The 14059-nt window shown below is 29.2% G+C and overlaps 2 protein-coding genes across 4 annotated transcripts in view; one reads left to right on the top strand and one right to left on the bottom strand.

The window, feature by feature from the left end:
• Positions 1-1410: 1410 nt before the first annotated feature.
• Positions 1411-8272, bottom strand: Sms (spermine synthase). 2 transcript variants are annotated; one of them, XM_014421595.2, is made up of 8 exons: positions 8122-8272; positions 6968-7251; positions 5980-6088; positions 5192-5314; positions 4938-5092; positions 3506-3595; positions 2882-3073; positions 1411-2069 (listed from the first exon to the last, which is right to left on the bottom strand). In XM_014421595.2, exons 2-8 carry the CDS (start codon positions 7238-7240, stop codon positions 1911-1913), a joined length of 1101 nt encoding a protein of 366 aa, XP_014277081.1. In that variant the 5' UTR covers positions 7241-7251; positions 8122-8272; the 3' UTR covers positions 1411-1910. The 2 variants fall into 2 exon arrangements, with proteins under 2 accessions (XP_014277081.1, XP_014277083.1); XM_014421597.2 differs by lacking the exons at positions 6968-7251; positions 8122-8272 and adding an exon at positions 6555-6666.
• A 546-nt stretch (positions 8273-8818) lies between these two features.
• The window catches only part of LOC106681332 (nucleolar and coiled-body phosphoprotein 1), a 16760-nt gene continuing 11519 nt past the window's right edge, over positions 8819-14059 (top strand). For both annotated transcript variants that reach the window (XM_014421593.2, XM_014421592.2), the window contains exons 1-4: positions 8819-8977; positions 9185-9240; positions 9325-9392; positions 10354-10444. In XM_014421593.2, the coding sequence (XP_014277079.1) occupies positions 8876-8977; positions 9185-9240; positions 9325-9392; positions 10354-10444 (317 nt within the window). In that variant the 5' untranslated portion in view covers positions 8819-8875. The remainder of the gene's footprint in view (positions 8978-9184; positions 9241-9324; positions 9393-10353; positions 10445-14059) is intronic.

Raw genomic sequence — 14059 nt, 5'->3', positions numbered from 1 at the left:
AAGAAGTGAGAATGTAGTGTTCTGGAATGGTGAAGGCCTTGTTAATTAATCGGGAAGGTGAAAGAAGTTGTGAATATCATATGGATTGTTATGACTAAGCACTTGTAAAGAGGGGAGTAGGAATTTAGGAACCAAGTTTAACTGAGGGGAAACTAATATTTGAAGTAATAGGATGGAGGGAGGGAGTGGGGGTATTAGGTTAGTGAATTTTGGGAAGGCCATAAAAACAGAGAGCAACAGAATTGTATGAAATGAGGTTTCTGTAAGTAGGATAGTTGATTTTTTTTTTTTAGTTTAAGAGATCTCAAAGATGTTTGTTAAATATGGTTTTAAGTGAAGAAGTTATGTTTAGGGATGTATGTGGATTGGTCAGATGGAAGTAGTGTCATTTTTTCTTAGTAGTCAGAACTGTCCATAATTACAGTATTGTTATCTTTGTCATCCTTGGTGAGAATAATGTCATCATGGGGCCTAAGGATGAATTGGGTGAAGGAAAGGTGTTTAAAAAATAGGGGAGAAAAAGATGGAGGGTGTTGGAGGTAATTTGAAATAATATTGTCAATGGAAATACATGACAACTCCTTACTATTGTTGGAATGGTGAAAAGGGGAGTCATCGTGAATATATTTTAAGCCCATTAGAAGTTCAGGTATAATTTTTAGTGAAGAGTTGGGCATTGACAAATTAGGGCCTAAGCTTAAAATGTTAAGTACATTTGAGGTATTATCAGTGGATGAAATACTATGGATCCAATGGATTTCCTTATCTTCAGTATAAATTTATATGGTTCGTGATTGTTAAATTTACTGATGATTTGTTGTTTTTGTGTAAATGGGTTGAGTTAACAATGGTGGAGATTAACATGGAAAGATTTTTAAAATGGACCTCACCCGTATTGGTTTATGGAATTTAGGAAGAGAACAAAGAGAATTAATTTGAGATTTAAAATCAAGGAAAGATGATTTAAGGAACGAGAAAGTTAAATTAATGAGACTGGAGTGGAAATACTTAGAACAGATAGATATAAGATGGAAGATGTAGAAGTATGGGCTAGAGGGTCATTGATGGAAGAATTCAAAGTCAGATGAGAAGTGAAAAGTTGAGTTGAATGAGTCGGAAAAGAAGATGAGTGTCGAGTTGAAGAATTCGGATGAGAAAGGGCCTGTTGAGTAGAATTAGGATGAGAAGAGACGCATTGAGGTGAATAAGCTGGATGTTGACAAGATCTAGTTAGATTGTACTTTCTAGTATTGTGACGTGTATATAAATGGTTGTTATCAAGTCGTTTGTCCCGTGTAACTGGATTCATAATGAGGTGTTTATAGTTGACCATATATTAAACTGAATGAAGGACATGTAAAAAGGTGTAATTATAATAATAAATACACAAATTATATTTATAAGTATAATTTTCAGCCAGTATAACAGATAAAAATTAATTAGTTATATTAAAAATACTTTGCAACATTCGGTGGTTATTATCAGATTTTTAAAAAATAAAATAATTAAAATATTAGTTATAATTATTTAAAATATTCTGATTACATCTAATCACTTCTTGCTTATTAGGTAACATTCAAATTATTTACCATTTTATAAATGGTAACATCGGTGAATTTACAATAAAGACTAGAAGTTAACACACAATTTAAAAACAGATACGTAATACAACAATCCTACGTAAAGCAAATGAGATTTTTACAATTATAGAGGAAAAAATCACAAATAAAAATCAAGATAAAAATTATAGGTGTATACATTTAAAAAAAAATACTCCTTTGGATAAAATAAAGCTATAAAATGACAGAAATACAATATTTCTGTCAACTCCACAATACTGCTTGATTGCAATACTTAAGCCCTGTAACATAGCTTCATGTAAAGTATGGGCTCTAAGTTGGCCATATTGGCTAATTTGCTGGGTCCTTCCTCCACACTTGATAGAAAAGCCAATCTTCAAGGAAGGATGGAATGAACGCAGTTGCTGTACTCCATTCTAAGTTTTCATTAAGAGACAGCAGCTGCTCTTCAAACATCTTGGCAGCACCGGTACAAGCAACACCACAACACTGTAATGTTAAAAATAAAGTAATTAAAATAAAACTTACATATTATTCAACATAAATATGGATAAAATTAAACACTTCAAGATTATTCTGTTTACAATCAGAAAGATCAAATAAAAGAAAATAATTTATTATTATTTCTTTTAATGTAAGAGCCAATGTCTAGGCCTAAATATGCAAGCCATCTTCAACACAATAGGGTGAGTCTTACAAAATGACTGCTTTTGTTTTCTTGAAAATTTATAGAATCGTTTAGGTAAGCAAGACGAGGTTAATATATCATACTTTCTATGTATGATTTAAATACACATTGAAAATTTTGGAATGATAACTTTTTGATCTCGATCATTAGATAGGCCACCTATTATCAGGAAAATAAAAACATATTCATTTGGAAGAAGAGTGTCACAATATGAATAAGTGGAATTTTACATAAGCATTTGAAGTTTTTCTTTGTTAATTTATTGTTGTCCCTTAATTCACTGATAGAAAAATGAAGTAAGAAATTTTCTTAGCCAATTCTACATACCTTTTTTGTTTTAAAAAGTGGATAATCTTCATTTCTTGATAATAAATCAGGAATATTTCTAGTTACAGAGGCTAATATAATTTTGTATTGTGGTAATATTCGAACTAAAATTCTGATTTTTTTTTTTCTTTCTAGATTTACAAGAGCAAAAATTTTGACTGTTGCGGTACTCTTCAAAAATATTATTATAATTTGATAACTACTCCAGTGATTTTTAGCCTCTAAATACTCATAGGATTTTAGTAGATATTAAGAAATAAATTTAAACACTTACAATACCACTTACATGAGTCATATATTTGCCATGGGGCTTGAGAATTTTCACAGATGTACTGATAATTAATTTTATGAAATCCCAAGTTTCATCCTGAGGAGTAGGAGTAACAGGTGCATCTGTCAGGTCACCAAATACATAATCAAATTTACGTCCTTCTTTTATCATTACTTCTAAAGATTGCATGCAATCACCAACTATTATCTGCAAAACAATGTTTTCCACTCATAAATAATATCTAAACAAAATTCACAGATATTAAAGAGACAGAAATATTTTATTTAATAATAATAATATTTTGATTTCAATTTGAATGTTATAATGAAAAGAAATTCTGTTAGGACTGCAAATTTTATGGTGTTACTTTTATTTTATATAGAAATATCTAATAATAACATATCTATTACCTTTTTTCTTTCAATTTTGTTTTAGATCAACTTTGTGTTATTTTGAGTTAACTAAATCGATTTAAAAATATATTAAGTTTTTTAAATAAAAATAAAAATTACATCTACAAGTTGTAGTGATTTTTTTTTTAAATTTAATAATTCACTACAAGCATGTTCAATCCAAATGTGAATTCTGGCATACAGCTAATAAAACTGGTTAAAATACTCAAAAATAAAAAACAATTACCTCATAATTAGCACCTTTCATCTTATCTAAGGCGTCACCACAGCACTCCCTCATATGTTCTCTGCAAGCTCTTATTACAACTTCATCCAGCTAAAATAAAACATTTAATTAATTAGTGAACCTTATGCTTAATTATAATTGTTATAACTTAAAAAAAGGGAAAACTAATTTAATTAAAAAAATAATTATTTCATAATATTTTCTACATCATATATCATCGGGGAATGGTAAAAGCGATTAATAGCAACTTTTTTTGAAAGGCACTTAGTCACTTTTACCATTAACCCAACGATATAAAATATATTACAGTGGTTTTAAACCAGGGGAGTTTCTTAATTTTCTGCTAGCATTTAAGCTTAGAAGCTACAGCTTAACAGTCTCAACTGTGAGAAACCATAAAACACAATGGTGGCACTGATAGCAGTGGTGTTTGAGTGCCGAAGAATCTTAAAACAGCTATTACATAGAGGGTCCTATGTAGTGCTGCAATGGGCTCCTTCACACTGCCAAAATGATAGAAATGAAAAAGCAGATGCAATTTCTAAAAGAGGTTTCCTGGAGTCTCAACCAAACCTTCAACTCACCGTACTGCTCTTCCAAATGTACAACTAGGGCAAATAAAAAACTTGTAGCTTGTCAAAGGTACAAGAGAGCTGCGATAGGTAAATCATGGGCACCTCTGTTGGTTGAATGGTTATAGGTGAACCTGCCTAGAAGAGAAAGTGTAGCCTGCTTCAGAACTGGAAACGATTTTTCTTAAAAAATTTTGTTCAGAATCAGTGTCTATGAGAGCCTACTATGCAAACTAAGCCAGGTCTAAGAAATTAGGGCAGCAAATCTTGAACTTGGCCATTGCTTCAGGACATCAGGGACAATTTACACTCAAGACGAGACCATATAGGAGAAAAAAATGTAAATTATATTGGTCTAGGTGCCCTGTATTTTGATATAAATAATAATCATAAATACAATTCAAGATCCTAAAATCTTTTCGAAAAAGTTTAGTTAGTTTTTTTTTTGTTTATCATCCAACAAAACCCTGGTACATGGCTTCATTTCTTTTACATATTTAGAGAATACTTATGAAAGAATTTTTTTTTAAAATTAAAGTTGGTTAAATTTTTTACCCTTAACCCAGGGCAAATAAATTGAAATTCATATGTGCCTTATGTTGTATTTCTTTTTTTTTTTTTTTTTTAATTGAATAACATGAGAGCTAAGTATACTCATAACAAATTACATATTTTGAAAGACACTAAAATTATACTAGAAAAGTAAATTATAGATAAAAAATAGAAGAATTAATCTGTATCAGAAGAATGACTAACCTTTGACTTTTCCTCTAACCTAATTGTAGATTCTATATTTTCAGGTCATACTCACTTAATTATAAGAACATTTAAAATTTGGAAAAAAAAAATGTTTTTCTAACCTCAAACATAAGTACCATCTTAGGATTTTCTTTTAACAGTTCGTAGAGTAGGGCTCCATCACCTCCTCCAAGAATTACTATTTCTTTTCCCTCATAGTCTTCTTTTCCTCTTTGCATTAAAGTCTCTGTATATATCAAATCTCTATCCGAGAGATCTAGAAAAATTAATAATAAATATTTTTATGAGATTAAATAGATAATATATCATTAGATAGATGTTAATTATTTTATTTAATTCAGAAAACAATACCTACTTTGAAGGCCATCTAAAATTAACATATTCCCTAATGTTCGAGAATGAACTATCTGTACTTTTTGAAAAGGAGACATCTCTTCAAATACTAATGCATCAATATCATATTCTAAAATACGCTCATCTGAAAAATAAAAAAACTTAGTACTTATGTCATATTTCCACTTAGCATAAGCTCAGTTCAATTTACCTACAATAGCTGATAAATATCTATGATGTACGCTTTTGAAAATAATGATTTAAAGACTCAATTAAGGTCTATAAAAAATAATATTCCTAATAAATTGAAATTCATACATACCTTATGTTGTAGTTTATTGTTTTGTTTTTTTAAAAATTGAATAACATGAGAGCTTACACTCAAACCAAAATAGATATTTTGAAAGATGCTAAAATTATACTAGAAAAGTAATTAAAAAAAAAAAAAAAGCAAAGCACTGGTTCAGAGGAAGATATGAAAAAAAAAAAAAAAAAAGTGAAACTTGAACTACATTATCTTATGAATTCTACAGTATTTTTAATAAAAATACATACATTAAGTCACAAAACAAATTTAAAACATTAAACTGATTAGTACAAACATTATAATTTTTTTATATAAAAATTAAGAAGCCTGTATCAACAATTTAGATTGGAGTTTAATGAATCAAACAAACATTTTTTAATGTGTCAGTAACAGAAATTTATGCATGTGATCACTAATACATTCTTTCATTTAACTGAGGAAAACAAGTTCTGTTAAATAGGAAAAAAAGTATGGGATTATAATTATAAAGTGACAGCACTTACCAGAAGTTGGAAAATATCTGGATACTCCTCCTCTTCTTAAAGGGGGAAACTTGTTGGAGGTCACTTTTCCAAATTGAGCAGCTAATTCTTTTTCCAGCATAGTGATACACTGTGTTAACCAAGCAAAAATAAAAATAGTAGCATTCAGGACTGTCTAAAAAATCCAATACTACAAACTAAAATGCAAGCAACATGCATAAGGGCTCATTTCACATCTATACTTTGTAAACATACATCTACATATATATGCAAATTACAAAAAATGCACAAAGTAAAATGATCCCTTTAAGTTTCATGTATAGCAAAACTAACTGCCCAAAGTTCGTAAAAACCTTAATTGGCAAGCCATGAAGAGCAAAATGAACAATTACTGAACAGTCAGTTTTACCACTTCAGTAAGCTTAAATAAGTCTTTTTTTTTAATAATAAAATAGTGATTAAAAATAATGTTGGCATTGGAAAAAAAACTTATTATATAAAAAAAATCAGAAGTTTAGGTGAATGAAGAAATACATGCCATTCAAATATGCAACATAATGAATAATTGCACCGCTAAAATGAATTACAATTTTTACCTGAAGAATTCAGGTAGAAGTCAATAGCAGAGCCTCGCTTAATAGTTGGAAAGAGTTTGCTTCGAGCTGAATTCAACACATACATCAGCTGTGATTCCAGTGACTGCACTTGCTATCACAATTATTAATGAAGATATATAATTCACAAAGTTAAAACTCTACAAATGATCAATTTAAGTTCCTAAATCTATTACAAAATATATAGGGTCAAATACTAACAGATTAACTCTTAATGGCTTGCCAATTGGTTCGAAAACACTTTTTAGCTTACTTATTTTTATCTTTTCATGGTTTTGAATAAATTGATAGAAATAATTTCAAAATTATTGATATGAATCACTTTCTGGTCATCAACTGAATTTCTACATAACTACTTCATCAATCATTAAACAATAAAAAATAATAGCACCAACCTTAAAACTGATTAACTCTTCATCTGATTCATTTTTATAATATTCTATGTTAATAGTCAATAATCCTTGAGGAAATGATCTGGCAGTAATAAAACTCCCTCTGTGAGCTGTATATAAAACAATATACCCTCCATCTTCTATAGATCTAGAATGAACTTTAAATAACTGAGGAAAATAATTTTCTAGTACTTTGGTAACAAGCTCTTCTTGTTGATCATTTTGCAGTTTAGAGGACTTTACGGAAAAATCCATGAGGATCGTGTTTACAGCCATTGCTACTCAATCTACACAAAATAAAATTTAAGTAAGTGAAAAAAATTATGTTTTGAAAACAATTTTGACCAAATAGGAATAAAAATAGTCCACTATGGATGTTTCATTAGAATGAAGTGACAATAAGGAATGATGAGATAAATTAATTTCAGTTCTTCAAATTTGAAATATTATGCAACTATCTGTAATTAATTTATTGTGATTTACGTGGGAAATCCCATACTAAGGTCAGTTTTGAGCATAGCAATTATAAGAAAAGATGAGATTTACTTATTCTGATTTAAAAAAATAAATAAAAATAATGTAGAAAAGAGCAACAGAAGAAAAAAAATCAAATATAAAGACAATAGATTTAGTACTAACTCCATATTAATCCCTTAACAGAAAAAAATAAGATAATATGTAAAATAGTGTTTAATCTCATTTCCAGCATTTTTAAAGGAACAGAATCTAAACAATAATTTATCTAAACCACAATAAAGTTTTGTATTTCACCTTACTTTAAATTCTAATCTTTCAATTGTTTTCACATCTTTCAATATTTAAATAATTTCACTTAAATGTTTTTGAAATAGTTATGACAATAATTACAGATAATATAAGCAAGCTATAAAATACATATATTTTAAAATGTTTCTGTATTTGATAACAAATTTAAATTATATTGTAGTACTTTTTTGAAGATGGGGGAAAACTAAAATGAATAAATATGAGATTTTTCGTACAAAATCATTAATACTGAAGATTTTCAAATTACGACTAGAATGTGGATTTTTACAATATTTTAAAACATATTATTTAAAATTTAAATGATATAAAAGACTAACATAAAGAATACATCAACATAAAGGAAATAAAAAACATATACATGAAAAACTTACTTCAGTTAATGTGTATACACTTTTCACAATCTTCTTATTTGTTTTACTTTTAAATTTCACTAGCAAATGCCACGAGTTAACTTATTCAACAAAGTATCAAAATGACATTCCGGCTTTTAAAACACAACCTTACTCTCTAACGAGGCTTCAAAAATAGCAGTTGGACTAATGTAGCCAACATAAATTGTTTAGAAAACTTTAAGTTGATTAATTAAATAAATTACTTTTATTGAAATATAAGATAACATAAAACCATATAGCATAAATAATATATGTTTTTAAATTAATCATTATAAGTATAACTTGTTTTTTTTTTTGCAATAATAATCCCCGTAATGCTGACCAGAAGTTTTTTGGTCTTGAAATTAACTGAATTAAAGTTTTTTATGACGTTTAAATATGTTTTTTTAAATAAGACTATAATAATTTCAAGCTTTGTTTTATTTTTAATAGTTGATTAAACCGCTTAAATGAAAGAAGTTAACTCTACATTCATGGGCATAGCTTAAATTTTTTTTCCGTGTATTATATTTTTATATGTAAATATATATTTAGAACTATGTTCAATAATTATTAAATACTAAAATGATATTTATTTAACTATATTAATGAAGGAGTAGTAATTTATTACTTTTTATCATAACATGAGATGTAGATTGAAATTGTCAACACTGCGTACATCGCAGGTTGCATTTGTTTCAGACAGTTGAATATTCGTTCAGTCTATTTGAACTTGTTGACCACGGTGCTCGAAATGGCTAAGACTATGGAACCTCTTGTTTTCTCATACGTGTATGACCTCTTGTTGAAAAAAGATACTTCCTTAGCTGCAGTATTTCAAAAGAAGACTAATGCGGTGAGTTATTTATCCTTTTTTAGTTATGTGCCGCACATGTCGGCGAAATGTACCCCACGTGGTTTGTTGTTTGTTTATTCATACTAATTGTTATTTGTTCCATCTTTTACTCTTTACATTATTTATAGTTCTGATTGTATTTATACTTCAACCTCAGTATTTTACATGTCAAACTTAATTTGTTTCTAATTTTTTTTTTTTTTTTAGGCGCCGCTACCTAAAGGAAACCCCACAATATTTGATATTTATAAACACTATTCAAGGTAAGAATTTACCTGTCTTATTTAGCTGTTAATTAAGTCACTTATGTATTCTAGTTTACTTAAATGGATTACATTTTGTTGCAGCACTTCTAAAAGAAAGTTTAACTATCCAAAAGCTTCCAAAGAAGCTGAGACTTCAGATTCTAGTTCAGGTATGTTTTTTCATGTTCAATTGCCTGTAATTTAAGTTGCAACTGAAACTTCATGTCTTTAGAGATCAAGTAGTGTACTGTAGGTTATATTATCAAACTTAGATGTAATTTAGATTCCCAAGATTCAAATTCATAAGTCTTGTATTATATTTTATTAATTAGTTTAATGTAAGCAAGTGTTTACATTTTAATTTGAACCATGTGCTCCCTAAATTTTGTCCCTCAATAAGTCAAGTTTTCGCCTTGTTAAAGAGAATAATTCGTAACAAATTGAAAGTTTAGTACACATGACTGCTGCACATGTTGCCATGTCTAGGCTTGGTTTTAATAAGGCTACACTTGGTCGTAACTCCACTGTGCTTTCTAACCTTAAACTTAAAATTATTGAATTAATTTATATTAGTTTTTGATTCATTCTTCTATTATCGTATTGAAGGCAGTATGACCACTTTTACTGTTGAAATGTTTTCCAAACTAATCAAGCATGTTGCTGGTGTGGTCATACAGCACAATGATGTTAAAACAGTTGCTGTTATTTCTGTTTTTCTAAATTCTCCACTGCTAGCATGTGTCAGCCCTATTGTGAAGTAGTTATGTGTGGCCTATGATGTAAATTTTAATTAAAATAACCCTAGTATGTCGAGTTTTGATCATGTCTATTTTTATATGCAGGTGAAATTATGTTATACTAACACATGAGGAAATAACTTAACATAATAAAAACCTATTACTCTGTTTTCAGTGGAGCAGTTTCGTAATTGTTACACTTCATGTTAAAAAAAAACATATCCAGTTCATTTTGATAAATTATAATGTTACTTTTTCAGACCAATAATTCGAAATGCTTTCCATACCCTCCAAAATGTTATATTCTCAGCTTTTATATATCCGGAAGTTAGGTTCTAGATATATAAGCGATCCTTAAAATGCTAAATATTCATTTTTTTTTTTTTTCTTTTAGAGTCTGAAGATGAAACTACTAAGCCTAAACCAATTATACAAAATGGAAAGGTTCAACTAAAAACAGTTGCTGGAAAGAAAGCAGAATCCAGGTTAGTTTTTTTTTACTTTTATTCAGTCTTCAATATATTTAAACCTATCGTTGCTTTGCTTGAATAGTGGCATATCTGAAAGAAAAGTTTTATTTATGACATATTCCATAGATTGGACCGTAGACTGTTGCTTTGTGACGACCCTATTAGCTTTAGGATAGTTTGTAGATCACCAGTTGAGAAAGAAACCCCAGGCTAGGTATTATCTTTCAAAACTTGCAATTAAAATATAAATTCAAACTTTTTCGGTTGTGAAATATGGTAATTCTTTAGTGTCTAGTATGACCATAATGGCCGAAGAAATCGCTACACATAACAAGTTTTTGCTTTGGGATTATGAACTACTGTTTTGATGTGTTTCTAACTTGACCTCTCCATTTTTCCTAACATAGGAAAAACTTTATCACCCCTCTTTTAATCTCTTAAATTTGAACTAATAGGTATAATAATGGTGTTATAAATTATGTTTCATGTAATGTTGGTTGCAAACATCTTCTATAAGGCTGCAGGGTCTGATAGATTAAAGTTTAGTTAAATAAAATAAATTCTCTATTTTGTTATACGCCATGAGATACATCACATTTTAGGTATTAATTTTTACTGTTGCTACCAGGAAAATAAAGTATTTCATTTGTGCCAAATTTTCAATGAATTTTAGAATCCTGTAAAATAAAAAAATGTGATTTTGTCCATTAGCCTTTAGGTGTGTCCAATTATCTTGTGAATGGTTTTACTAATTTTTGTTTTGTATCTAATTCTGATTTTAAGCCCTTCTACTTTGAATGTATGGAATAGATAGATCCTCTTTTTAAAAAATTATTTTTACACTAAAAGATATGTAGAATCTAAAAATTATTTTAAAAAATTTGTCTTCTGCTATCTGCTGCTGTTCTTAAAGTTTTCCACACAATTACCCTCAAAATTCATTATTGCAATTTTTTTTTTTTTTACTTTTTATAATAATTAAGCACTTCTTAATTATTTATGTTTTACTGTTGTAATTATTAATTTAACACATTGACTGTCCCCGCTAACTTGTATGCATCCTTGTCTAGAAAAATTATTTCATTTTTTTATATCAATCCATTAGTGATATGATTTATTTGTGAACTTCCTCAGGATCTTTTCATTCTGAAATTATATTTTAAACTTGTTTTTAAATAACTCAATTCTTCTTTTTAAATTAATCGCCTCTGGTGTTATTGGTAGAAGTAACTTGAGGAATTCCCTGTTTAGATTATATTTTGCTGAATTTTAATTTATCTTCCGAAATATACAGTAGAATGTGTAGGTTAGTTTTGGTATATTATTGGTTAATGGAATTTAGAGGCAGAAGAGTTATGGGAGGAGATAAAACGTTTATGCTGCGGTTTTTCATTTCATCAGTTCAGAGGGAGTAGGAAATTGAGCTCATATAAGGGAATATTTATTTCGAGTCCCTGGCCCTATCCGGGATTTTTTCAATCAAATAATTATTCAATACTTACTCATAACCTTCCCCCAGGCATTTGTGAGGCCCGTTTGCCAATGGGTGGCACTCACAAAAATAGGTGTGGGAGTGATGAACCCACCCTATGAAAACCTCATCATGAGACGCGCAATGTATTTCCTACGTACATTGCGCGAGGCATTGGACCTCTTGGTTTGTCGCGCTAATAATAATAATCAGGGAATATTTATGTTGGAAGTGAACTGACAGGACATTACTGAGTTTGTGAATTTCTCTAATTTATACATGTAAATTTCTACTATACTAAGTTTGTGAAAGTCCATATCAATGGGGAGCAATGGAATTGTTATAAGTAGGGATAGGATTTTTATGTTTTCACATATTTTTACCTGACCATAATATCTGCGATTCCTTACTAACTAAAGATGTTTCAAGACATTTCTGGCCAAAATATGCCATTTTTACTGCACATATTTTTAAATATTTGGGCTTTTTTACATATTTTGTTGTAAATCACATATTTTCTGAAATATTTGTTATTTTTAACATATTTTTAGGTATTCTGTCCTGAATCACATATTTCCTTAAATTATTTGTTCAATTTTAAATCCTTTTTTCGCAGCAATTACATAAAATTCAAGAGAACGCATGTTATTTAAAGGTGAAATTTATCATTTATCATAATTCTATGTCTTCATCTTTGAACACAAATTAAATACAGTGATAATAATAAATTTTCACACAGAATTACATCAAGAATTCCTTAGAATCAATTAAAAAGAGCAAGGGTCTTATTGCTGTAGCATTTTCCTAGAATTTGTTTGTTTACTCTTCAATCCATTTCTCTGTTTCATTCTTTCCTCTTCAGATTCCACAGGTACCAATACTATGTATTTAGATTTGTGCCAAGCATTTGTCAGGGCAGACATTCCTGTCTACAAAATTAGCAATCCGGACTTAAAAACGTTTCTTGAGAAATACACATGCGAAGTAATGCCAAATGAAACCACTTTAAGAAAAAATTATTTGAAAATTATATACGAGGAGACTAACAGAAATTCGGAAAGCAATTTCGGATGGGCCGATTTCGATTTCTGTGGGCGAGACTACGGATATGGAAGGGTGTTATATCGTAAACATAATTGTTGGCATACTAAGTGTTGAAGCACCTTCAAAATCCTATTTGCTGAATTGTGAAATCCTCGAAAAATGTAACCATGAAACGATTGCAAGATTTGTCAACCAATCTATGACTGTTCTTTGGCCTATGGGCATCACTCATGGTAAAGTTTTGTTGTTTTTGTCAGACACGGCACCTTACATGTATAAAGCTGGTAATGCCCTTAAAGTTCTTTATCCTAAGATAGTTCATTTGACCTGCCTGGCACACACAATTCATGTCCAAATGTTGACAAGCTTGTGTCTACAGTAAACAATTTTTGAAGGCTTCCAGTCGTATTACTATTTTTAAAGAAACATCCTGACTTAGCTTTACTACCGGAACACGTGATAACACGATGAGGCACCTGGCTTGATTACTTATAACACTAATTAATGTCTTGTTATTGATCAGCTATGTTTTCTCCAAGTTTATTTTTTTGTACATATTTATGTAACTTTTTTTAAGTTATAAAGTTACTAATTAATTAGTACTTTATATTGTTGAATAATACAAAATTTATAAATACATATTTTTTAAAATATTTGACAATTTATTAGAACATATTTATGTACATATTTCGGATTTTTTAGCGCATAAAAATCCTATCCCTAGTTATAAGTAAGGTTTCTATAAGTAGGATTGTTGATATGTTTCGAATTTAATAGGCCCCTTAGGTGTTGGTTCGATTTGGTCTTAAGTGAAGGATTAGGTAGGGTCATAGGATGTGGGGTCAAATTTGGATCAATGAGTTTAAAAGTTGTCATTTTTTCATTACAGTCTGTAAGGTCCGTGATCCTATCTCAGTTTTAGTAATGATGATTTAGTTATTCATATTCAGGGGTTAACTAGAAATAATGTTACAAATAAAGTGATTGGACAACCATCTTCTTCAATCACTTTATATGTAACAGGGTGAGGTCAGCAAAAAAAAAAGGATAAACAAAAAATTATTTAATAAATAGTTTAATAATAATTTAATAAATAAAGATATTAAATTAAGAGA

This window comes from Halyomorpha halys, unplaced genomic scaffold (genome assembly GCF_000696795.3).
Source record: "Halyomorpha halys isolate HHAL.00 unplaced genomic scaffold, Hhal_1.1 Scaffold327.1, whole genome shotgun sequence".
In the NCBI taxonomy this organism is placed as follows: domain Eukaryota; kingdom Metazoa; phylum Arthropoda; class Insecta; order Hemiptera; family Pentatomidae; genus Halyomorpha; species Halyomorpha halys.
This window is presented reverse-complemented; position numbering and strand designations above follow the sequence as displayed.

Coding starts and splice junctions, on each gene's coding strand:
- Sms (XM_014421595.2), bottom strand. CDS start 7,240: ATGGCTGTAAACACGATCCTCATGGATTTTTCCGTAAAGTCCTCTAAA. Junction 5,315..5,979: donor CAGATATTTTCCAACTTCTG/GTAAGTGCTGTC, acceptor TTTATTTTTCAG/ATGAGCGTATTTTAGAATAT. Junction 5,093..5,191: donor AATTTTAGATGGCCTTCAAA/GTAGGTATTGTT, acceptor TAATTTTTCTAG/ATCTCTCGGATAGAGATTTG.